The 27,930-nt window shown below is 43.0% G+C and overlaps 1 protein-coding gene across 1 annotated transcript in view; it reads right to left on the reverse strand.

Annotated features, from left to right (window-relative positions):
• Window positions 1-27,930, reverse strand: part of LOC306858561 (proton myo-inositol cotransporter-like) — a gene marked incomplete at its 3' end in the record, with an annotated part of 76,123 nt that overhangs the window by 34,316 nt on the left and 13,877 nt on the right. The window contains exons 2-3 of the mRNA XM_079399145.1: window positions 21,579-21,738; window positions 11,777-11,985 (exon numbers count right to left, since the gene is read on the reverse strand). Coding sequence (XP_079255271.1) covers window positions 11,777-11,985; window positions 21,579-21,738 — 369 coding nt within the window. The remainder of the gene's footprint in view (window positions 1-11,776; window positions 11,986-21,578; window positions 21,739-27,930) is intronic.

Below are 27,930 nucleotides of genomic sequence, written 5' to 3' on the forward strand. Positions count from 1 at the left end.
GGGAGCTGAAGCTCATGTAAAAAGGGTCTAGAACCAACCTGCTCAACACCACCCCCACCCCCATTTCTATAATGTCTGTAACCGATTAATAAAGTAACAAAAGTCCAAAACTACAATTAAAATAAAAAGGTAGTAGGCAGTATGCAGTAATGTGCAGTCTATACTAAACAGAACACTATAATCACATTACTGAATTACGTTCCCTAAACAGTATAAAACATCAGTATTGACAAAATGTCAACATTTCCCACCATGCAGACCATAATGGTCTGTATACTGACAGGTTTATCACAGGTTTTGTCATATAAGGGTTTGCGTTTGTGGCCTTTTGGAAGGTGAGAACTATATGTTCCCACGTGGGCAGTGACATTTCACCGGCACAGAGCTCACAGGCATCAGTGATGCAATGAACAAAAGCATATTGTTTGATGATGGCACCCTATGTTCAGTGGGGTAAAAAAAAAAAACCTTTAGAAAGTTCATGACAAAAAGAGGAAGGATATAAAATGAGGGCAAGAATGATTTACTGAAAGTGTCCAGTAATGTAACCATGCGCAAGCCACAGTTGTATATTAATTGTGCCTTTAAACTAGCTATTTTAATGATTCTATTGGACCGATTTACATAAATGTTTGTGATTATTTTAAGGTCCAATTCTCACTATTAACAAACTATTTTGCCTCAACTCCTATTTTGCTCCTTATTAATAGTTAGTAATATAGTTGTCAAGTTTAGGTATTAGGGATGTAGAATATGGTCATGCAGAATATATGCAATATGTTAATAATAGGCATGCTAATAAGCAATTGGTCCTTATTATAAAGTGTTACCTTTTTTTTTGAGTGTAACAGTACTAAAGTATTTCTGTAATATCCACTTTTTTGGTGAATTTCTATTAAAATTGTAAATGCTACAGTTATATAGTACTTTTAAATCATTGGTGTCAGACTGATGAGTTTCACCACCACCCAATAGCGTGAGTTTGCGGTGTGTCTGTTTCTTTGATTGACCAATGGCAAGCAGGGGGTGTGTTTGGGAAACCTGGAGAACACTGCAGTTTTAACTGTACAAGTGAACTTTGTCAGTAAATAGATAAATGACATGTTGGGTAAATAAAAAAACACAAAATTTGGTTGCCAGGACACTGCTATAGAAAACACCACTTTTACTACAAAAATGTAATGCATTATTGTGTGTAATTAAATGTTTGAGTGATGAATGTATAGGCATGATATATGAATAAGCTTCCATATATGCTCAAACAGCCTCAAAGTCAAACATTTATTATATTCTATGGCACAGACTGTTCTTATTTTCCATATTCTAACTAATTACAGCTGGGAATTACTTAGTTATGTATATCTCCCCAAAAGCCTCAAGCGTGGGTAGAATCATGCAACCCTGAGAATTATTTTTCCTAATTATGTAGAAACAAGGCTCTTTATTTGTAAAAGTCGGAAAAGGTTTGCTGACAACTGCAGCAGCCTAGAATATGATCGAGCATCTGCTGTACTGTAACTTTCATTTAACATTAATAAGATGAGAAAAATCCAACAGGAGAATAGAGGTCTTCTCATTCTCTCGTTTGTTCCACCTTTTCCATCTCCTTTTTAATTACAGATGTGCTGTGAGACTAAATCACCTAATACTAAAACATTATGCAGAATACTTGCATAACTCATAATCATCATTGGTGGTTCACCATAGGGACACTTTTGGCTAATTGAAATCTTGAAAAATTAACCTTCAGTTTTACAAAACACTGTTTCAGATTAAATCTGTTTTAATTAGTCAATACTAAATGGTTTGGTAACATTATAAATCTACTCTCAAGTACCAGCATTCCTTTCAATGAAATGATTTACAGACATACAAACCTAAAGAAACAAGATCAAGTCATAAAAAACAAGACTGAAGAAAAAGCAGATGATAAAGAAAATATATTTATTTGTAAAAAAGTCTTAATGGACATTTCATCTCCTCAAAGTCTGACATTTAATGACAAGAGAAGAACAAAATGCCACCTTTTAAATGGTTTGGTATTGAGTGTAAGGCAATAACAGGTCAAAAATATCAGGTCAACAGCACATTACAGCCTGACAATATCCCACAGTATGATGGAAAATGATGTTTTCACAGATGACAGGAGAACATAAGGGACAAATACGCTTTGCACAGCTGTCTGTCTGCAACTGCCTTAAACACTCTCCCATTTATTCGAGACGGATAACAGGGCCACTAAATATCACCTGATCTCAGTGCTGTTGTCATTGGAAACACGACTTACACAAAAGCACATCATAAATGCAGGGTTTTCATTTTAGAGCGAGACACCAGCTGCTTATTCAACAGATTATTTAACTGAGATCACTTAAAAAAAACATCCAATAAATTACAGTGAATGATGGAAAGGTAAAATAGATGGTTATTAAACTGTCAAAATGTACTGAATTTCAACTATTATGGCATTTGGATGATTACTGTACTTATATTCACAGGTTAAACACCCATATTCGCATACCTTGTCAAAGACCCCATCAAATCAAATGTAGACGTTTTGACTTTTAGTTAATGTCTAGTTTTGAAGTCATCTACTGTATCTAGCAATATAAAATACATTTTTAAATGATGTGCAAGTGGTTTTCCTGAGTTGTGACATCAAAGGCAAAAATAAAACTCTACTTTCCATAACATTAGAAGAATTCTAAACTATCAATCAATTTAACGATAACAGTAATATATTTGTAAGTCACAAAAAATATATATCGTCAAAATACATGGCTACTTTGAATGGCCATCAAAGAAATATACATCAATGTAAGAAGAAGAAAAAAACTGCATTTGGACAAATCATTTTAATTAAATATTTTCCTTATCTAAACAATATTTCCCATGTTCTCTCAAACTCTTATCAGCATGTATTCAGCAACATTTCACTTCCTAGAGCTCTTTTCAGACCAATAGTGCAAATCCACAGAGCTTTCTAATAACATCATGAGCTATTATGTGTTAACTGTATGAAAATGCATGAAAAGCCTCTCCTCTATTAAACATTCTTGCAAAAGCTCAAATTATTCTGGATTTCTGGGACATTGTTCTAACCGACTGTTCTTTTCAGCTTCCCACAATCCTCATAAATGTCACCAAAATGGCAGAATATTCAATGAGAAGCTCATCTCGTATCGTAAGACATAATCATTGTGACAGTATCTGCCTGCTAAAGTCGAGTGTGTATGTGTGTGTCCATTTAGATGTGGCAGATAAGAGATTTCAAGACAATTTGTCAAACCTGTAGCCCACCGTTCCTGCTCATTTCGGAAACATCAACTAAAAGGTCTCAAAGATACATACAAGAAGAAAATGGTCTGCAGCCAAAATATTTGTGGTATATTTTAACTGTGAGCATTATATTTTGAAAGCTACCAACAGAATATTGAATGAAAATGACATGGCAAAAAAATCACAGAACTCCTGAATGGATCATTATGCTCTAATGCTCTCTGGTCTTGTTAATATACAGCACTAAAAGCCTGAGATCCAATCCTCTCACATTATGCTTTCATCAAAAGATAATATAGGTTATTTTCAATGTCTCCCTCTATGATAAAATCACCATGATTGTATCAGAACAAACATACCTACAGTATATATACCCATATAACAAATTTGTCCTGCATTTACAGACAATATGCCCCGCAAGGCTTTTCTCATACTTAAAAAGTGCTATTTTTGAGAATAGGTCTGAAAATGCTATGTAAGTACATGAACGCAAACACCTCTAGTTGCACAGGCTTGATAAGAATTTGCCATTTACAATGCAATGGAAATACACAAATAATTCTCAGTATTGCCACACGGGGTGCTATAGTGAGTGTTAGTTTAAAGTAGTGTAGTGTAAATTAATGACTTTAATTTTTCTCATCCAGATTAACTCATTCATGTAAAGCAACAGTTTGAAGAAAATGTTACAGTAGTTGAACCTTTTGAGATGTTTATAGCTTAGGAGCCTACTTACACTTGTCCCAAGCAAATGGCAGAAAATGATTGTGTGAAAATAATTTTTTATCAATTTTCCAAAAATTATTAGTGTTGCATTGTTGTACAGTAATTGTCTCCACACTGAACAGCTATGCACCTATTTTTAATTCCTATTTTTTTCCAATTTATTTTTTTCTTCAAATCTGCTTACTGAACTAAAATACAATGCCTTCACCATTTTAATATGCAACCTTGTCATGTTATAAATAAGACTTGCACATCTTGCCACTTAAAAAGGTGTTAAAAAGGTGTAATACTGTGCAGAAAAGCACACAGTACAAGATGTACAGTTGTAAAAATCAAGATAAAACACGTTCACCCATAAATAGACAATCTCAATTAATTCAAAATGTAATTGGTCCTGAACATGTAAATTTCCATTAGGGGTGTAACGGTACACAGAAGTCATGGGTTGGTATGTACCTCAGTTTTAGGGTCACGGTTCGATACGAGATCGGTACTACTAACAGGAAATGTATTTTTTTCATTTATTTTAAATAGACAGTAGTTCCACATACATGTAGCATGAGGAGTTGTTTTTATTTCAATTAGATCGTATCATTTCAAGATTTAAAGCAAAAATAGAATGGTCTGACTTTAGTTACATAAGACACATGCACAAAACACAAACAGCAGACAGACAGAATAAAGTTGACTGGGCATCTCTAGAACTCAAAACTTTCCCACATTGCTGATTTAAAACAAGCCGGCAGTCCCTCAAGATCTTGCAAGTCTGAACTCGCCGTTCTTGTTTTGGGTTTGTGTGTAGATCGTCTCTTCTTCTGCACTTTCTTGTTGTGATTGTTAGCATTGCAGTACTGCACATGCCCTCTTCTGCATTGATCACCTGTTACTGACGGTATTCATCATCTGACTGCATGAACTGAACTGTGACGTTTGTACTGTGGTTCGGGATGAATACATATAATACATATATATATATATATATATATATGTACCCTAATTTCCATGTATTGTATTTAACCAGATTTCCTCGAGGCATGAGCTGCATACGAGTTTCAGGGAGTTTTTAATGCTGCCTATTTCTTACATACTCAAATACTTGTAGAAGCAAGCTGAAATGGCATGGTTTCTTCAGCAAAAGAAGCCCCTCTATGCTTCATCCTGCATCGCTGGTCCAAGCACTATCAGGGATGCTTTGGAGACAAGCATGCGGTGCAGGAAACAGCCTTAGCAAACATCCCTCAGCAAGCTATGAAACTGGAGCTAGATGGCCCACCAACCGAGGAAGAAGTCTAGAAATCCATCACTAAGTGCAAGGGCAATGATGGACTACCAGTTGATGTGTTCATGGTAGGCAGAGACGCTGACGCTGCAAGGCTTCTGTGATGCAGTGATAGTCTCTCTGTGCAAGAACTAAGGGGAGAAAGCCAACAGCTCTATATACCGCTGCATCACTCTCCACTCCATTGCAGCTAAGATACTTGCTTAAGAGTTCTTCTTGACAGCTTTGTACCTTCCACTGCTGAAGAAGCTCTCTGGTCTGACCATCAACCTGAAAAGTACCAAAAGCTTCCACATGGTACCTACAGCCCAGCTAAGGTCAACATCAATGGCCATCTTTTGAACACAATGGGCCAGTTCACCTACATGGGCAGTGTCATTTCAAACAGTGCAACAATTCAAGAACACAGACCAACGACTTGCCAAAGCCTGCAGCTCTTTTGGCCACCTCCAGAAATGTGTCCAGTGGAGCTGCTTGCTGCGCCTGTTACATTCCCTCTTATCTATCTCTTATTCATACAGACAAAACAGTTCATGAAACCCCACAAGCATGAGATTGAACAACAATGGAAATACATAAGCAAGGAAAAATTAATAAGAAATATAATATACAGAAATATAATAAATGAATAAACATAATAAATAGAAAAATAATCAAATTATAATAATAATCAAATAATAAAAATAATCAAATAATAAATCAGATGAATGACTAATGATTATAAAATGATTATGTGAATAAATGATTATAAATTAATAAGAAAAAACATAAAAAATAAAAAAACACTTTGCACTTGAGGATCTAAGGATCCTTCAGTGGTGATATTTTGAAGATGCTTCTGAAGCACTGGTCTCACTTTTTTTCTGGTTGCAAATCCAGGAGTAGGCATGGCCATTGTTCTTTCACCATTTCTTGGACAGCTAGAAATTCACACTGTGTGCAGACTTGTCCCATCCTAGTGCACTGCAAGTCTTGCGGCTTTCTTAAGGAACGGTCAGCAGTAATGGATTGGATTCAGGTCCAGTACTCTTTTGGCGCTTTTCCACTGCATGGTACGGCACGGTACGGTTCAGTACGGCTCATTTTTGGGGGGTTTTCCACTGGGTACAGTACCTGGTACCTGGTATGTTTTTTAGTACCACCTCGGCCGCAGTTCCAAGGGAACCGTACCGTTACCAAAACTAACGTGTAAACTCTGCTGATCACTGATTGGCCACTGCCACTACCGGCGCAACAACATTATAAAAGGGCAAGAAATTTTAAGAAGTGTGCGGATCTGTGTCCTCGTTATTTGACACCTGATGACACACACAATCTTTGTGTCTTCTGTTTATGTGAAGAGCATCATACTTCAGTGGGCAATCTGCGTGCATTGTGAGTGTTTTCCCATGAAAAAACTCCACTCTCGTTTGTCAAGGAAAGACAGGCAGACATCGGCTCCCCGTGGTCCACGACCCGCCACTGCTGAGGCACGGAGGAAAATGAGCTTGTGGGGTTCACAGGTGGACCTGCCTAATGAACTGAAGAAGGGACTTTCCCTTTCACGCTCATCGGTCACAGACGAAAGTGAACTGCTGGACAACGATGCTATTTCTGTCACATCGTCTGATCCAGTGCCTTGCTGTCTCCAAGCCAGGAAGAGCAGGAGATGCTAGATGAGGATGAAGAAGTTGAGACATCTTCTCTTAAGGCTCTTGCCATCCAAACTCCTTCAAGTTACATTTCGTTTGAATGACAGGGCGTACGCACCAGTCGGTCAGACTGCAACTTCATTGCACACCATGGCAGTGCTATAAGCTTAGCAGGCTGACCTGCTGAAAGACCAGAACAAGGGTCAGTGTCTATCCCCTATTGAGGTGGCTGAGCTGCGCCGCACCACAGATCTCGTGGGTGACATCTGTGGGTGAATATTGTCATGTTTTGATGTATGCTTCAGACTCCAGTCATGCCGAAAGCGTTCCCCATAGCTAGAGGATGCAGTGTATCATTGCCTTCTCAGAGAACCATGGTTACATATGTAACCTGAGTCTTTTTACACTGGTTTTTGCAACATCACCACCACTCTCGCCCTTTTGTACAACAGCAGATTATCTGGGCATGTAATCTAAACTCAAATCTAATTGGACAGCACATTTCGTCGCAGAGCGACGGGGGGAAAATCGACACACAGGGCAAAAACAAATCCTTGCTTTTTCACACCATGAATGATCGTGCCTGGTGTGAATAGCCCAGTAGAGATCTATTGTTTTGATTCAAAAGCATCATCACGCCAAACATTCACAGCAAATTTTCATGTTCAGTGTGAAAAAGCCTTAATATTGCTTAATTTTAATCACAATATCCTTACAGCTCAATATGGTTTTATTAAAAAAGCTAAAAAAGCCATTAAAAGGGTCTTAAATTTCTCATTCCTCTCGCTGATTCACTTATATTGCTTTCTGTCTGTCTTTTTATGTGATGTTTCAGTTTAGCTGTCTCTGTCAGTGCGATCACAGATGGTAGGTTTAACAGTGTCACCTCATTTTCACAGGCGATTTCTCATTACATTCCCTTGATCTTCTCCACATCTATCGTTTCCGTTTCTATTAGTGCCGAGGTGCTTCACATCAAGAAAAATCAAAACAAACAAGATGACAAACAAAACAAAACAGAACAACATGCAATCCGCACAGTAGGACACTGTATATGATTGCAACGCAAATATAATTATATTCTCTCAAAATTCTTGAGTCAGTGTCACCACTGATATTTTGTAGTGCATGTGAACTATAACCACTGTTTCTGCTGTTATTGTCCACAGACAAGGAGTGAGTGGGACTGGGCAGGTGTTTTTGAATTTATTTTCTGTGGGAGTTAAGCAGCAGAGGACTGTGGGAAACAGCGAAACAGGGCAAACTAGAGATAATGTCAAAATGTGGAGTCATTTTGTTGGGTTATGTTGAGTTATGGGTTATGTTTGTTGGGCTATCTTACAAATTATTGAGTGAATGAACTATCCAAATTGAACTTAAGCGCAAACAATGTCATTGTCAATGTCAGAGTGATTAATTTGTAAATCTAGCATTGCTAGTTCTGAAAAGCTGGTTGAAAGGGTCTGGTGACGCCCCTTGTCACAGTTCCAACAGATTTCTTACTCCATTTTGTATATCAGATTTGGTTGCTTATTTAAAGGGGTCACCGGATGCTAAATTCACTTTTACGTGTTGTTTGAACATAAATGTGTGTTGGCAGTGTGTGCTCACATCTACCCTATAATGATAAAAATCCACCCAGTGGTTTTTATTTAATCCCTAAAAATAATATCCCCTTTTTCAAATTGAGCTGTTCTCAGCTTCTTGTCTGAGTCACGTCACATGGACCCAGGCCCCTCCCACGATTGTTGATTGACACGGCCGTCTTACCTTAGACCAGTGTTGCCAGACGTACGATAATTATCGTATTTTTGTGAAAATTTTGACCTCTGTACGATGTACAATCAGTAATGAAAAAAATCCCATATTGTAAGATAATTTCAGAATTTTTTGACAATTCAAATGATGGTAGTTGTAATCATAGGGCTTTTATACTTATACACGAAATCGGCAAAATGACTTTGGTTGAAGTCTGCTAAACATCCCCAATGGTCACACGTCATTTATGTTACTGAAAATTGCCAATTCTCATTGAAAATGAATGACTTTTGTTTGTTGCAAACTGCTGTCTATCTGAACGCCCTTGGGAACAATCACTGCAATCACTTTTCTTCAGCTCCTGTTACTACTGCCTGCAGTCTCAGTAATTAACATTTGAAACCCATGAACGGTGACCTTACACATTTTAGAGGTGAGAGCATGACATTGTCACTATCACAGCTGCAGGACCAGAAAATGTGCATGTTTTGTCACAGGTGTAATCACCATGATGCCTCTAGGGTCTTTGGCTTGTGGCTTTGTTTCACAATGACTTGATTGGAGCCAGAAACCATTAGTCTGGATAAATCTCCTTTCTGATGAAGATCTCATAGAACAGTATCAATCATGTTCAGATGATGTTCTAAGGGGGCTAAAAGGTCTGAGAGATTATGATAGCCATGTGATTGTGATTAGTAAATGAGATTGTATAAGGTCTGGTTAGGTGGTGTGTGACTTCCTATGCTTAGTAATTGCCTCCACCTACGGCCGAATTAGATTTGCTTGGATGAAACATGCTGTTCAAGTACACATGCTATTCAGTAGTCATTTGTGCCCTGCTGTGCAATTGAATTGCTGGTAACGTTGCTTTCCATTGCTCATGACTATTATATGTTGACTCAAATGAGTTTCGCCAATGAACACCTGTGGCCTCTTCAGGTTTGTATTGCCGGTAGGCCATGCATGTACTGGTTGGCATTAAGAAAACAGTCGTTCCCCTTTTATTTCCATTAATCTCCACCAGGTTACCTCATGGACTATAATGGATAAAAATGTGCAACTTGATATATTCGTATGTACCATAATAAGACTCTTGTTCTGGATAGAGCTTGAAAACTCTAAGGGACTCCTTCACCTTCTTTGCCTGGTATGCCTGCAACACCGCCATGGTGTGCAGACATGAGCCAGCCTGACCTGCCGCTGAGTAACCCTTGCCCACCAGCGCTGACGATGTGCGCAGCGACTTGGTGGGCAGGGTCGGAGCCTTCAGAGACGACGCAGCGTCAGGGGACAGATAGCTTGCAAGGGTCTGTTCCACACGCGGCATCGCTCTGTAACCGCGCTCACTCGTGCCCATCACATTACCGTAGTAATCCGATGAGGGGACGAAGAGGCGGGCCAAGAAAGGTTTCCCCCACAACCTCGACACCTCAGTGTGGAGATCGGGGGGAAAAGGCAGGCTCCGATGTGGAGGTGGAGTCTTAAACCGCAGAAGCACTCATCTAATTTGCCTCTCTGCGGTTCGACAGGACACTCGGCCGGCTAGTCGAGACTCAACTTGGCCGCGGCACGAGTGACCACCTCCACAAGCTCCTCATATTGGGGTGAAAGAGGGGGCGCAACATACTCAACGTTCTCTGTGTCAACCTCCTCGAAGGAAGACCGGAGAAACGCTGCGGCCGCTGCCCAAGGGGAAGTATCCGCCTGGCAGACTTCCAATCTCGGGGAGCGGTCATGGTATCTGACGGGTGAGGACGGAGATAGAGACTCGCTCGTCTCCAATCCCTCCATCAGATCCCATTGCGAACCCCACGAACGCCGCAGGTCCAGTGCCGCAGGGAATGCTAATGAAAGAACCCTCGCTGGAGAAGAGGGCCTTTCGGGAGCGAAGCACACGCAGAGGGAGGCTCTCGCAGTGCGGGGCAGTCAGCCCCCTCAAGCGCCGCCTCCGCATGCCTCGCTCCCAAGCAAACCACACACAAGCTGTGTGTGTATCACCTGCACACAAAAAGCGTTTGCAGGGAGGAACACACTGCTTTTTGGCATGTTTTTTGACAGACAGAAAACACTAAATAAGACTCACAGAGACACAGAGAGCTAGCTGAATGACAGAAAGCTGATGCCGGTTTCACCGCACGTGCTTTTATACCAGCTGGTCATTACGTCACCTCGCCCGTGACGTCTCGCCCATCCATTAGACAGATTTCACTTGTATTCAGAGCCGGTTACGCTGAAGGCGTTCTCCAAAGCATCTCCAGATGCAGCTCGAGTTCCTGAAGAGGAACCAATATATCAAAAAAAAGTTATGCTCGCATAAGGTAGTTTTTCAGGCAATTTGAGAAAAAAAGTACTATAACCTCCAAGAAACACCTCATATGTGGCCGCTCTCAAGTATAAGGGGCTTTCCTTGCCATTAATGCTTTAATAACCCCTTATTTACACTGCACAAATCTGTGGCGCATTATGGCTCTGACACGGCCTCCGGAGCTGATTACAGCCACTCTATTCAGTGATTTATACCAGCCACGTTGCGGCACGTTTCAGAAGCATCCCAGAAACATGCTGCTTCACTAAATATACATGCCTATGTCTCCTTTGATTAAAAATAATGGTTTATTTTTGAATTAGGGACTTTTCACAAGAGGAAAAAAAAAACATTTTAGTCTCATAACATTGGTCAATTGATTTTTTTGTCGACATTTACAAAATTACAAAAGTTTTCTGTAAATCTTTAATGGAAACACAGCTACTGTCTGCAATTTGTAGTTGCTATAGTTAGAACCTGAGACTACTGGAACCAAACTGAACAAATGGAACATGGAGCATTGTAACAAAATACTCACAATGTACCACAATTCCTTATTCCCATCCCTATTGGTCGTCACAACTTTGTTGTATCGGAAGCAGTTTCTGATACCCATGTTACCCTAATTCACCAATTCCTATTGAAAATGAATGACTTCCGGGCAGTTTGATGCAGCATCTTGCAGTTCTTGTGTACTTGAGTACTTTCCATAGTTTAATGAAACCACTGAACCATGACTATAATTGTGTTTCTTTGAGTTATTTGCATATTTGAGTGCGTGCAAGACTATTTTCTCACCTCCTCCGCAGTCTTTTTCCTCCTCTTCAATGCTGCTTTTGATAGTATCATACTCCTCGTCAATGTTCTGGTTGCCACGGATTTGGCTGAGCACACGGCGGGCTTTCTGGGTAAGACCTTTTTGGATGAGCCAGCGAGGACTCTCGGGTAGAAAAAGGAACCCTAGGAACTGCAGCAATGCAGGGACCACTGACAGTCCCAGCATATATCTAAACAGATGAAAAAGAAACAATATTGGAAGAGAAATCTGAAAGACCGAAGGAAAAGAAATCATAGTTCTTAAATAAGAATACATATAGATCCTCAGCTGGTGCCGACGCTTTGTTGCTAGTTTATTTTTGAGTCTTCAACTGATTTGAACAAAACATGATGTTAATGCTAAAATGGTATAGACAAAAAATGGTATGAATTAAATAAAAGTTTTTATAATGATCCCAATTCTGATTTTTTTCCAGAAATAAACATAATTTGATTACGTTAAAGATAATCAAATGTTCTGTATTCTTTTTTTATTCAGTTGACAATATTACAGTGCAAATTTTCTATTTCCACTGAAACTATTTATTTCGCTTGTTTTCCACACTCTTATCTTGTATGGATTATAAAATGGGGTTGCATAAATCAAACTAAATTTAGGGAGAATTACAAGAAAAAAAGTCTGATATTTATGATATATTTCTGAAATTTATGTTCTGATTTCAATGTAAATACACTTTGTTTACTACATTTTTTACAATCTCTACTTTGATTCTCAATGTATGGTGTTTTAATGAAGTTTACATATACATATCCGATCAAATTTACCAGAAGTAGCTGCCCGTAAAGCCAACCCATCATAATGAGTCAGTATAAAAAGTCGTAATAACTCATACAAGGTAGCGAAATCATAAAAACTTGTAGTTGGCTCAAACTAAACCTAGCCATACAATCTAAACCTTAAACCTAATGACTGTAATAAAATATATAAATAAAACAAGTCATATTTAAATCACTATTTGCTATGGATTATTGAGTTGTGGTCATGCCAATTTGTTGGTTAAGCAGTAAACCTTTCATTTACATAGATTGATTTGTGGTTTTGCTGCTTGGGTCGATAAAAGTAAATGGCAACATTTCCATCAAGTAGATATTATCTTTATACATTTTCACTCCCAGAGCAACAGCTTCACAAAGTGAGGGGGGTATTTTACAGCTGGTTTAATGTTTATTTTGTATTGTTCTGAAGGTTTTATTTTGACAGGCTATAGAGATTGAAAGTGAAGCTATTTACAAGATCTGCCCCACAGGACAATGTCATTCACTGCTTATACCATGATGGTGCCATAGATTTTGAAAATCATGAATCATGAAAATTATTCAGTTTTGCTAATTCTCAAAAATAAAAAAGTGTATATATATATATATATATATATATATATATATATATATATATATATATATATATATTGTGACATGAGTCCCGAGCACATATCAGCGTCGCCCTGGAAACAGAGGAGAAACACCTGTTCCCAATCACCGCGGGCTGGTCGGGCACAGCTGACGCCACTTCGGCGAGGGATACAAAAGCCGCCTCGCCGAAGGACAGTGGAGCCATGACTCCTGAGCGAAGCCAACTAACCTTTGTCTCTTTTTCCTGTGCCAAGCAGACACCAGCGCCTGACCGACCAGCCCCGGGATTGGAGCACGACGCACGGAGCACCCACACCGGGGAGAGGAACGATCACAGAGCACCGACTGCAGCACTAAAGACACGTTTGCACTTCCCCACACAAGGAAACACCAATAAAATACACCCTCCGGGGTTTCTGTTAACCCTCAACCCCTCGTGTGATTCTTCAGCCCGCTACACTGGTGGAGAATGCGCGCAGATCGCTGAAGGATCACCGAGCCCCACTGCACCTGAAGTTAATTTTTCTCTTTCCTCCATTTTTTGTGTGTGTTTTCAGGCGACGCCTCCTCCCCAGCCATGGAAGATCTACTGAAACACCTCACCGAAATCAGCATCCGCCAGCAGCAAATTGTAGAACACATGGCCGCTCGACAGGGGGAAACCGAGCGAGAGGTGGCCGCTCTCCGCATAGCCGCCGCGGCACGGGTTCCGCTGCCAGACCCCCGCGCCCAAGCCGCCCAGCTCCTGCCGAAGATGACGGCCCACGACGGCGCCGAAGACTATCTTCGGATGTTCGAGGCCATCGCGGTCCGGGAGGACTGGCCACGAGAGGACTGGGCACGGGTCCTTGCCCCACTGCTGACGGGTGAGCCGCAACGGGCGTGTTTTTCTCTTTCTCCCCTCCAGGTTGATTCCTACGACGCACTGAAAGAGGAAATTCTCGGCCGGGTTGGGCTGTCCCCGATTGCGGCCGCCCAGCGCTTCCACACCTGGGAATACAGCTACCAAAAACCCGCCCGTGCCCAGGCCGCCGAGCTCACGCGGCTCTCCCAACACTGGCTTCTCGTGGGGAATCCCACCGCCGCCCAGGTGGCCGAACGCGTCGCCGTGGATCGGCTCCTCCGCGCCCTACCTCGCGCGCTTCGGCAGGCAGCTGGCATGCGGAACCCGCAGACCATAGGGGAGCTGGTCGAGGCCATCGAGCTGGCGGAAACAGCACTGCAACGGGAGGCTGGGGAGCGAGCGCCGCCTGTACCCCGGAGGGTGTACCAGGAGCGACGCACGCCGGAGGGCACCCAGCGCACGGTCAGCAAGCCGGCGGTTCCCGGTGCCCAGGATGAGCCTATGCCGACGGAACCACCTCACTCGCCCCCACGGGCCTGGCTGGCAGGTTGCCTCGTGCATCAAGAACCACCGCGGGAGGGCCTGCAAGCACGCGTGAAGATCAACGGGAGGCACTATCAGGCCCTCCTCGACTCGGGCAGCGCCGTCAGCCTGGTTCAACCCTCGGTGCTACCCCCGAAGGTGAAGCCAAGATCCCGTCTCCCCATCACTTGCGTCCATGGAGACACGCGGGAGGTCCCGGCGCAAAGAGTCACCATCGCGGCCAGCCCAGGCGCCTGGCCCGTCAAAGTGGGCATCCTGGCGGACCTCCCGGTTCCAGTATTACTCGGCCGAGACTGGCCCGGGTTTGACCGGCTGTTCGTCGCCGCCTCGCAACCTGCCAGCCCCATCGGGAACCGCCGAAGGAGGAAGCCCAGCCGTCATCCCCGCCGACGTCCGGTCCTACTGGCGACGGACAGCGCCCGAGACGGTGAGTCCCCCTCCCAGTCTGCTAACCTATTCTTTGATGTGTTCCAACAGGTGAAGGGGGGGGGTACCTTCGCAAAGGAGCAGCTTGGGGATGACCGGCTGAAGCATTGTTGGACCCAGGTGAGGGTCCTCGAGGGGAAGGATACCCAACCACCACCGCACCCAACTCCCCACTTTGAGGTCCAAAATGGCTTGCTGTACTGTGTCGCACAGCGGAGAGGGCAGGAGGTAAAACTTCTGGTCGTACCACGGACCAAGACGGAAGTGATCATGGAGTTGGCGCACGCCCATCCGATGGCTGGCCACCTGGGCACGCAGAATACCATCAGCCGGATCAGAGACCGCTTCCACTGGCCTGGACTCGACGCAGACGTAAAGCGGTTCTGCCAAGCGTGCCCAGTGTGCCAGCGGACGTCACCCCGCGCTCCTCCTCCCACTCCGCTCATTCCTCTGCCCATAATCGAGGTGCCCTTCGAGCGGATAGGAATGGATCTGGTGGGACCGCTGCCTAAGTCTTCCCGGGGCCACGAACACATCCTTGTCATCGTGGATTATGCGACCCGCTACCCCGAAGCCATTCCCCTTCGTAAGGCCACCTCGAAGGCAATCGCCCAAGAGCTCTTCCTGCTTTGTAGCCGGGTCGGCATACCCAAGGAGATTTTGACCGACCAGGGCACCCCCTTTATGTCCCGGACGATGACCGACCTGTGCCGCCTACTACAGGTGAAACAACTGCGCACCACTGTCTACCATCCGCAGACCGATGGGCTGGTCGAGAGGTTCAACCAGACGTTGAAGCAGATGCTCCGTCGAGTGGCTGCTGAGGACCGGCGTGACTGGGACCAGATGCTGCCTTACATCCTCTTTGGAATCCGAGAAGTGCCCCAAGCATCCACCGGCTTCACCCCCTTTGAGCTCCTCTTCGGGCGCCAGCCCCGCGGCCTTCTCGATGTGGCCAAAGAAGCCTGGGAACAGCAGCCCACCGCCCTTCGGTCTACGATCGAACACGTCCGGGACATGAGGGAGAGAATCGAGCGGGTCATGCCACTGGTAAGGGAGCACCTTGTCAAGGCCCAAGAAGCTCAGCAACGCCACTACAACCGGGCGGCCCAACCACGGGAGTTCCAGCCCGGAGACCGAGTCCTGATCCTAATCCCGACGGCAGCTTGCAAGTTCCTGGCCCAGTGGCGGGGCCCATACACTATCACAGAACGAGTGGGTCCCGTCACGTATCGAGTCCGACAACCGGGGAGGCGGAAAGCAGAACAGCTGTATCATATCAACCTCCTGAAACGGTGGGTAGGGACTGGGACCCAACTAGCCGCCCTGGCCACTAATGATCCCGTGGTTGTCGATGTCAGCTCCCAACTATCGGCCGCCCAGAAGACTGAGCTTCAACACCTGGTCGGTCAATTCTCGGATGTGTTCTCCCCTCGCCCTGGGCGGACCAACGTTGTCCAACATGACGTCCGCACCCCACCTGGAGTCATCGTCAGGCAGCGTCCCTACCGGATCCCTGAGGCTCGGAGACATGCCATCGAGGAGGAGGTACAGGAGATGTTGAAGTTGGGGGTGATTGAGCCCTCCCGCAGCCCCTGGTCCAGCCCCATAGTGATGGTCCCGAAACCAGACGGCACCCTCCGGTTTTGTAACGACTTTCGCCGGCTCAATCAGGTTTCCGAGTTCGACGGTTACCCCATGCCCCGGGTAGACGAGCTACTCGATCGCTTGGGGAGGGCCCGGTTCATCTCCACCTTAGACCTGACAAAGGGATATTGGCAGGTCCCCCTCTCGAACCCGGCCAAGCCGAAGACTGCCTTCTCTACCCCAAGTGGCCACTGGCAGTACCGGGTTCTCCCCTTCGGGCTTCACGGGGCACCCGCGACGTTCCAGCGGATGATGGACATCCTACTCCGGCCCCATCAGGAGTACGCGGCAGCCTACCTGGACGACGTGGTAATCCACTCGGAGACCTGGGAGGACCACCTAGAGCGGCTACGGAGGGTGCTGTTGGAGCTGCGGCGAGCTGGGCTGACCGCCAACCCCAGAAAATGTCACCTGGCTCTCCCCGAAGCCAAGTACCTGGGCTTCCAAGTCGGCCGGGGCCTCATCCGGCCGCAGGAAAAGAAGGTGACGGCGATCCTTTCGGCTCCACGACCCACCACTAAGACCCAGGTACGAGCCTTTTTGGGGTTGGCGGGGGTACTATCGTTGCTTTATCCCCAACTTCTCCTCCTTAGCAACACCGCTGACAGACCTGACCAAGAAGGGACAGCCGGAGAAGGTACACTGGGGACCTCCAGAGGAAACAGCATTCCAGCAGGTCAAGAAGGCGCTGACCACGGAACCCGTGCTGCGCGCGCCCGACTTTAACTGTCCCTTCTTGTTGCAGACGGATGCCTCCGACACCGGGTTGGGAGCCGTTCTTTCCCAGGTCCTGAACGGTGAGGAACACCCGGTGATTTACATCAGCCGAAAGCTGTCCCCGACGGAACAACGATACGCCGCGGTGGAGAAGGAAGCGTTGGCCGTCAAGTGGGCAGTCCTGGAGCTAAGGTATTACCTCCTGGGCAGAAAGTTTACATTGATCACCGATCATGCCCCCCTGCAGTGGATGGCCCAGGCAAAGAACACCAACGCCCGGGTGACACGTTGGTTCCTAGCGCTCCAGGACTTCCACTTCGACGTGCGACATCGGGCCGGGACAGCCAACGCCAACGCTGACGGACTCTCGCGGATGTGGGCAGCTTTCGCAGGTCTGTCAGTTTGTACCCCTCCCCCACACCCCACCTCCCCCCTATTCCACAGGACCAGGACGACTCTTGGGGGGGGGGTGTGACATGAGTCCCGAGCACATATCAGCGTCGCCCTGGAAACAGAGGAGAAACACCTGTTCCCAATCACCGCGGGCTGGTCGGGCACAGCTGACGCCACTTCGGCGAGGGATACAAAAGCCGCCTCGCCGAAGGACAGTGGAGCCATGACTCCTGAGCGAAGCCAACTAACCTTTGTCTCTTTTTCCTGTGCCAAGCAGACACCAGCGCCTGACCGACCAGCCCCGGGATTGGAGCACGAGCACGACGCACGGAGCACCCACACCGGGGAGAGGAACGATCACAGAGCACCGACTGCAGCACTAAAGACACGTTGGCACTTCCCCACACAAGGAAACACCAATAAAATACACCCTCCGGGGTTTCTGTTAACCCTCAACTCCTCGTGTGATTCTTCAGCCCGCTACAATATATATATATATATATATATATATACTCATCACCAAACACCAATGACGTGTATATAAGGATACTGTCATTTTAGACACGTCCAAAACTGTTGCAACAGAGTTACAATTTTTAAATACATGAATTATGTTTCAATCTTTGTTGCCACAGTTTTGTTAGTGCCTTTTTCTGTTCTAAAGACCCCAATGCCCCAACACTTTTGTACTTAGTGTCTATAAAAGTCATTGGTGTTTGGTGATGAGTTTTTGGCTCAAGGTCTGCATTTAAAGTCACACCAGAGGTGTTCAACTGGGATTAGGACATGCTTTCTGCAGACCAGTCAAGTTCTTCCACACTGACTGAATCAATCATGTCTTTTTGAACCGTGCCTTATACACAGAGGCACTGTCACGCTAGAATAGAAAAGGGTCCTGTCCATACTGTTTCTATAAAATTAGAAGCACACAATTCCCTAGAATATCATTATGCTTAAACATAAAGATTTGTACTCATAGAAATTACTAAAGTAGTCAAACATGTTCATTAGAAGGGGGTGACCCAATACTTTTGGCAATATCCTCCTGAGACCCCCCCAAAAAAGCTTTGTGAATTTAGTATTTTTTCATGTCATTACATTGTTTATTAACATTTTAAATGAACATTTTTGAAAAATTATATTTTATTAATATTTGTTTCTATGTCCTCTGTAGAGGACACTAGGACTAAGTTTTTCTAAAAATAAAATAGAATGAATAGACATCAAAAAGGCTAAAACAATGGGATTTTTTTAAATCACCAATACATTTTTAGCTTTCAGGATTTTTTTCTTCTAAACTTTGTTGTAAATCTGCATGTAAATCTCTTGTCTGATATTCATCTTTTGATGTCAAACCCAAATGTTTTCAGTCTACAGCAAAAATAAAGGAATTGGCCTCACTGTCCCAATACTTTTGGGACCGTTTATATATATATATATAAATATATATATATATATATAAAGCAACACTACACTGAACAAAGAATATATATATATATTTTTTTTTTTTTTGCACCCAACACCCCTCTTTGTTAATAAATCCACCCTCCGGGGTATTTATTTTGAGCCACCCTTGTTGCGTGTTTCTTCCACCCTGCCACAATATATATAAATATATATATATATATATATATATATTCTTTGTTCAGTGTAGTGTTGCTTTCGTCAACGAACATTGTGACTAAATATCGTCGTCAACGAACCTTTATCACGTGACAAAAACGAGACGAGACGCAACGTAAATGCTGGTCATGTGACGATGACGATAATTAAATATATAATGCAATATTGTTGATGAATAAAAATTTGACTAAATGTGTTTTGCAAAATAAAAACTATGCTAAAATGTCTCTTCATTTTCGTTGACTAAAACGAGACGAAATGAAATGTTATAACGTTAATTCGTCTCATTTAGTCGCGTTATTATTATTATTTTGCAGTATTTTTGTTTCCTGTGTCACTTCTGGAGCTGCATCAGGTTGCACTGCGCAGACGCAGGCGACGTCACTTCCTCAAGCCCCACTCGCGGTATTATTTAGAAGATGACAACAAATATGTTAACATGTTTGGTTGGTAAAATAAATGTTGTAAATTCAAATCAGAGCGTCTTGCTTGTCTGGCATGGATGTATTCTTAAGTCTATAAGGTAACAATAATATAATAAGATAACCTTGTTTGAAGTGGGTTTGGCTAAAAGAAAATTTTGGTTTCGTCTATACTACTAGCGCAGTGGTGGGCCGTCAGGGGAAGCAGGGCCTTCTCTGCTGTCCCTATAAAAAACAAAATTGTGTGAAAAATGTTTTTATTGATTATTTAGGTATCATTTTCATTTGTGTAATGTCCACTAAATTGCCTATGATTAGTTTAGTTGAGGTAGAACCGGAATATCCTACATAAAAAAGTCCAAGGCCAGCACTACAGATAGCGCTACCCTTTTGTTGAAAGACGTCACATCTGATTTGTTACGAGCATTAGTGACAGAATCATCAGCCAATCAAATTTTGACATTCAATGACAGCCCGTCCTCTGGGTCCAGCTACGTGCCCAGTGCTACCCCCAGCGTTAGACCGCCCCTTTAATCAGGGATTTCTAAGGTACGAACATAAAAGTAAACTAAAAGAAAATGACAGCTGCAGTCATCGGTGCCTACACCAGATCTTGTTGCCGATCTATTAAAATCGGCTTTTTCAAGGCGCTCTTTTGCAGACAAAAGAGAATAACTGAGAAAGGAAGACCTACACCCAAAGTGAATTCGCTAACAAAGGCCAGCAAAGGTTTTATGCGCCATTTCAACGATTGCAACTATGAGTGCTATCAGTGGCTAACAGCTAGCACCGAGCACAAGTTATTTTGTTGGCTGTGTTTACTTTTAAATCTGAGTAAAGTGGCATGGACCCATGGACTATATTTACAAGTGACAGGTGAGTGCTTTATTATTTGATGAGTATTGTATCATGCACATTGTTATGGAGGTGTAGGTGGTGTGTTGATAGTACTGTGGTGTGGTGTGTGGATGTCCAGAGTTTGTACAGTTTTGCTGCTTTGGGCACGTCATCATTTTAGAGTGACATGAATGTTCATAGTGACCCATGTATTGGCGGATTACTTTTACTGACCATGTAGGGAAATTTACACTGCATTTAACCCACCCCAATCTAACCTACTATTAAAATAGTTGATCAGCCATCATTGTTTGTTGAGAGCCTGTGTGCAGCATAATATGTGCATTATATGCATATAGCTGCGTTAGCTGTAACAGAGATGTGATGTTTATAGTTGAAGTTGAGTTTTATTGTCATTCCACTACATGTGGGGACATACAGTGGAACGAAATGTCGTGCCTCGCAGGACCACAGTGCTACATAAATACAGACATACAACAATGAAGTAAAAAAACACTATAAACCTATACACAACTAACCTTGCTTACTGAAGGCACTGACTAAAACCCCACGGTATGCCACTGTTACTAGGTACTTATACTATATTGACTGGGTTAAATAGAATTACTAAATAGAGACTAAAATGCAATTTTCATTGGTTAAAACTAGACTAAATGTCATCAGTTTTCGTCGACTAAAACTAGACGAAAATAGTCATGGATAATTCTGACTAAAATAAGACTAAAATGCTCAGACTTTTAGTTGACTGAAACTTTACTAGACTAAAAAGAGTATGAACATGACTAAAACTAATAAAAACTAAAATGACAGCTTCACACAAAGACTAGACTAAAACTAAAATTAAAACAGGCCGCCAAAAACAACACTAGTTCAGTGCAAATTCTGCAACTGGACCACTCATAAAAATATTGCCAAAAAAACCTTGATTTGATGGTCATACCTCCAGCCTTCATGCTGCATGTAGCTGAAGGCCCCATCAATAACACTGGCTGTGAATTGGCCTGCTGTGATGAACAGAGTGTTGATGGTGACCAGGCGTCCTCTCAGGTGGGGCGGTGAGGTTTCAGCAATGTACACAGGAACAGTCATGGATGCAATACCTGAAAGGATAATTGTATAGCAGTCAAAACTATACTCTGGTTAGAAAACGTAATGCCAAAAGGCACACAAGTACATTGAATAAATTAAAATTTTCAACAAAAATAAAAATAAATCTACCCTTTACTCAAACTCTTGTTCCAAACCCGTATAACGCTCTGTCTTCAGTGGAACACAATGGGAAATACATAAGAATGTACTATCTGCTCTTCTCAATAATGTAAATGAATGGAGACTAGGGCTCCAAACATTCATACAAGAATCGTGAAGTATCCCATATGATTTTATGCTATATTTTGGTATTTAATGTGTTTTTTGAAATTTTGGAGGTAGACAGTCCAAGCTCCATTCAATTTCATTATATTCAGTATAATCTTAAACAATTCTCATTTTGTTCCACACAATACTACTACTACTACTAATAATAATACATATCTGGAACAACATATACTGTAGGTCATGATGACAATGATGAACTTCTTGGTTTTAATTAATGAAAGTAAGTTTTGTGTTTTATGTAAATGAGCAAATATGCATGCTGGAGTCTAAATCTAGTACTGTATTCATGCACCACATAATACATTTCCCGAAAACTGATCTACAAAAGACCTCATCTTGTGGGCTTTGTCAGAGGGTTACACACAAGAATATATGACATGCATAGTGAATATGCTTTCTGTACCAGTGTTCCCTGCAAATCACATGGCTCTCAAGAGAACTATGATGATCTAGCCAGGCCACATCCTTCTCGTTTCCACCAATTACATCACAGATGTGTCACATTATGCAAATTTTCAACAACCAAAATTATTTCTGGAATCGCAAGGACACCATAAAATGTGAATTTGCTTCCAACAGATTGGGATGGGGAGGAAATTGTAATGTGGTGTGACGGGACCAATGTTCACATGATATTTACACAGGAGAGCAAACAAAAAGTCCATGCCCACATTTATCTGACAAGGTCTACGATATAACCGCTCGCTATAAATTCTATTAATAGCCCTGGTTCACTGTCGCTCTGGTTGCCCGGCAGACAATGTACCTGTTTCCATGGGAACGCCTCACTGCTTGCCTCACAAGGAGGTTAATCAATACCGTGAGACGACGTTATTGGCTTTTCATTTACGTTTTGAAAGACACTGACTTCACATGAGCATAGGATTTATTCTCCTCAGTGATGCAGGTTATCCAACAATGCCATTCACAGACAATCTTTATTTATACAAGTGGGAAGACCACTATTGTCACATGGAAGGGTCATTCAAAATGACAAAGATGTCTGTGTGGAGCATGATATCTGTCGGTACATGTTCAAAACATGCCACCTCATTTTCCAAACGTGGACAAAACATCAAAACATTCACCCATCCAATGAAACCACAACTCTCCCAGTTGGCTCGAAGAGTCTGTTCCAAAATCTAGTGAGCTGTTTTGCTTTCTACTGTCTATGAATGCATCCTAACCAACCCAGGTTTATTGGAAAAATGTGCCTTGTCCAAAAACGTACGTATAATACATTTCACTTAAGTTTCCAGATGAAATTAACACTAAAACACAATAAAATACCAACTACTTTTATTCCTATTCACACAAATTATGATTACAGAATCATATTAAATTTTTTTGCATCAAACAATCAGCCATATACAGTAACTTGCCCAAAACCAGGACATATTTTATGGCCTTAACCAAATACATTAGTAGGTGCCTATTTTAGCCAAAATCTTAGCATGCGTCTCAATCAGCTCCCTAGCTCGTGAATCAGTAGATCGTGTACACAAATTCGGTCACCGGTAAATTCCCTTACTCACTACACATTGGGACAGTGTCTACTACACACTGCACGGTTTTAGCAATACTAGAAGATCATTGCAGATCACACTGTGTGACATGGATCTAATAAACTTGGGTACGACATGCATGCAGACTGTACGATGACAATGCACGTTACTATAGAAGAATAAAACGTCATCAGCATACGCTAGTGGTAAACAAATGAGCATGATGAATCACTCTTTGGCAATTGTAGTTTTTATGTGTGCTGAAAAAAAGAGGACGGAGCAAAAGTTGAAGGGATAAGAGGTAAGAAGGTTTATGTTTTAGCGCCATGTCACATTGATTTCCTGTCGCATTTTTATTGGCTGGTCAGTAAAGGTGGGTCGTAGCAGCAAACACACTCTGCGATGATCATGCTGAATTTCTGACACTGTCAGAAAACTATCGTAGGCTATCTTTGGTCACAAGACCATGACAACGGCCGTCTCTGAACCTCTCTCACTGTAAATCACAGGAGCACCGATTAGGAGCAAAGATCACAGAAATTGTTTCACAATGTCAATCTTTCGTCTGGGACAGCCAAAAATTGTGCAGTGTGTCTCGGGTTTAAGACAATCTCCAAAAGGTTTCTTCTAAGATGGCTGACAGTTTTCAAACAAATTAGATCAATACTAAACACTATCGCTAAAAATTATGAAAAAAAAAAAAAACATTATGTGTATCTGTTTTTGAGCATGTGGTTAGCTTAGCAGCTAACTCTATAATCAACTGTTAGCTTGGGGAGAGTTATTACTGTGCTGCTGGTAACAAGGTTTCTGTGCTGAAGTAGAACAGTCACTTATGAGGTTTTGTCTTGTTTAGGAAGCTGCTTCAGAAGGTAGATGCGACAGCGAGGCAGCTCACTAGGCTTTGAAAAGTCAATATGTATGTACTGAAAACACAATCAAATGAATCGCAGTTTACAATGGTATTGATGTTGCATGAGAGATACTGTGTGTTGAGTGTTATATTTAAACATTAATGGCCATCAGTAAATCTGCTTAAAAGTGCTTAGGAATACTTAGCAAGTATCAGTTCACTGATATCAGTATACAAAATCAGATTTCCTGAGTACATCACAATATCAATACTGAATCTCAGCCCTAATGATGTAACAGTCAGTCGGAGGAAGTGGTGGTTGTCTATGTTGTTGTGGTGTTTTGTGTATGTCTGCTAAATAAACTGTAGTTGCTTTTGCTTAGGTTTACTGTTCTTCAGCTCTGAAACTAGAGAGTGGACTCATCAGTGTGAAACTCCCAACTGAATCTGTAGCTGTCCTCTATTATTAGAGACTCTGTTTTAAAGGAAAAACACATCCACTTCATTCAGCAGACTACCCCAGACACTCAACGTGAGAGGCCATCACTCTAATGGCCTTTCGCTCCACAAGGATAGTGGAGTCATGGAGACAGCAGACGATTGCCAAAAGAGCTTAGCTTCTTCTCTGATCACACCAGACTAACTGAACTGTTACTTTACACCATCTGTGATTAGCACGAGGCTCTGTGCCTGGTTTGAAGGAACGTTAAGGTGTGGAATTGCCCAAATCTCTTGAGACAGGGTTTCCAAACACTGCATTACAGTTTTTGCCTATTGCTTACACACTAAAACCGAATGCTTAGACCAAAGCCTCAATACCTATACTTCTTGTAGCATACCTTAAACACAGTGTAACCATAGCTTAAACACATTGTCAACTTTGCACTTTGTTTGAAATTCTATAACACACTTATTGCGAAACACTACACACGTTTTCTAACATTAGACACTTTGTTCAAAAATTAAATCACCTGTTATCATTGGGAAAACACTCTGTTCAAAATGCAAAACTCATCTGGCAATTGTAGGCACTTACATACCTGAAAACACTTGCACAGAAAACAGAACACCAATCGGTCTGAGCCTTAGCACTACAAATAGGCCTCAGGTAAGCCATTTTGAGAACTTTGCAAGCATGGAGGCAATGAAAGTAAGAGGAGGACAAAGAGAGAGAGGAGCCGGATGTGGAAGAGGACGAGGACCAGTGCAGAGACGTGTATCAGACGACATCAGGGCTACTCTGGTGGACCATGTGATAAATCATGGCCTGTCTATGAGGGAGGCCGGGCAAAGAGTCCACCCTAACCTCAGTCGCTACACAGTAGCATCGATAATAAGGACATTCCGACTGGAGAACAGGTATATCTTCAAGTTTCTACTCCAGATTGTACCTGCTGTATGTGTCACATGATTCTGTATCATATTACAGTATTACAGTTTTTGCCTACACATGCTTAGACCAAAGTAACAAAACTTGAAGCTTTTGTTACTACACCTTAAACAGTGTAACCATACCTTAAACAAAAGCGCTGCTTTGCACTTCCGTTGCAATTCTGCTACACACTTGCTCCTGCACACTACACACTATTTCATACATAAGACACTTCGTTCATAAATGAAATCTCATGGGTACAATTGGGAAAACGCATCTATTCAAAATACAAAACACATTTGGTCTGTATGTGTAGTACTGTAGTTGTGTGTTTTGAGTAATGCCAGCCATCCATGCTATGTATTTTTTTTGGTTGCAGAAAATCTTGGACATGCATGGAGCTGCACAGCCTCATGAATTTATTTACATTGATGAGGCTGGTTTCAACCTCAGAAAAACTAGACGACGGGGTCGTAATATAATTGGCCAAAGGGCAATTGTGCATGTCCCGGGGCAGTGTGGGGGAAACATCACAATGTGTGCCGCCATAAGCCTTCGAGGGCAACTACACCATCATGCCAAACTAGGTCTCTACAATATGCAACATATACTAACATTTCTCGATGCACTTCATGAGAATATAATGCAATCCAACTTCATGAGTTGCAACAACGCATAATTGCAAATAGAAATGTATTCAACAATATCAACTGGGTCAGCATTTCTACACTGTCGCACCCTACAGAAACATAACTTCAGAATGAAGCAGCTGTACAGGGTGCCATTTGAGAGGAACAGTGTCAGGGTCAAGGATCGGCGCCATGATTATGTGCGGGTATGTGTCACTTTACTTTACATACTATATATTTTGATGTGGGAATGAGGGTTTATGCTGCCACCTGCCTTGCCTGTAGCTTGTAGGTTTTGTCTATAATGACCCAACCCAGCCCCTACTTGTGTGAAAATATAGACATTGTAGTTACTGTATGTGTTTTCAGTAACACTATTCAATATTTTCTGGTACAGACAGTTCTGGATTTTGATGCCGGCGAACTGCCACATGAGTTCATCTATGTGGATGAGGCAGGCTTCAATCTGGCCGTAACGTAGTTAGACAAAGGGCTGTTGTAAATGTCCCTGGGCAGCGTGGGGGAAATATCACCTTGTGTGCTGCAATTAGTGTCTAAGGAATCCTGCATCACCATGCCACTCTAGGTCCCTACAATACAGGACAGATCATTGCATTTCTAGATGCACTACATGCAGTTGTGCACGACAGACCACAGCAGCCCAGGTTTGTTGTCATCTGGGATAATGTTAGATTCCACCGGGCTGCTGTGGTCCGAGATTGGTTCGACAACCATAACCATTTCACACTTTTATACCTGCCCCCTTACAGCCCCTTTCTAAATGCAATCGAGGATTTTTTTTCTGTGGAAGAGGCATGCGGAGACATTGAGGTGGGATCAATCCAAGAGTGGATTCGGTACACAAGGCGAAATTTTCTCCGATACCTAGTCCGCGAGGACATTGCCTGTGATGTTGACGAGGTCTTGTGGCCAGATCCGAACAGAAGGCGGGATCCATAAGCCCCCCAGCCCCCCACCACACACACACACAAAACAAGTATGTTTTTTCCCCCCCAATACCAATTTATCCAGTAATTGTTTTGTATATTTTATTTTGTTTTGTTGCTAAATTTGATGATTTGTGATTCTATTTTTCTTTATTTCTGTAAGAATGTTAGTTTTTTTTTTGTAAAAAACGTCTCGGTTACGTACGTAACCCTCGTTCCCTGATGGAGGGAACGGAGACGTTATGTCGTGACGACATTAGGGGATTTACTTGGAAACCCCGACTGCCTCTGATAAGAGAAAACGCCAATGAAATTTGGCTAGTGGATTTTGCATACCTGAGCCACTCCCCGTGCATACGGGTATAAAAGGGCGACAGGTGCATCCACTCATCAGGTTTTCCGCTGAGGAGCCGAGAACGTGTCCCTGGCAACCAGCGATGGTTCAAGATTGTGGCATGGGGACATAACGTCTCCGTTCCCTCCATCAGGGAACGAGGGTTACGTACGTAACCGAGACGTTCCCTATCTGTCGGTCACTACGAGTTATGTCGTGACGACATTAGGGGTCTATGGAAAGCGCCACAACCTGAACCCCGTCACGACCTTGTG

The sequence above is a fragment of the Barbus barbus genome (assembly GCF_936440315.1).
Source record: "Barbus barbus genome assembly, chromosome: 39".
Lineage (NCBI taxonomy): Eukaryota > Metazoa > Chordata > Actinopteri > Cypriniformes > Cyprinidae > Barbus > Barbus barbus.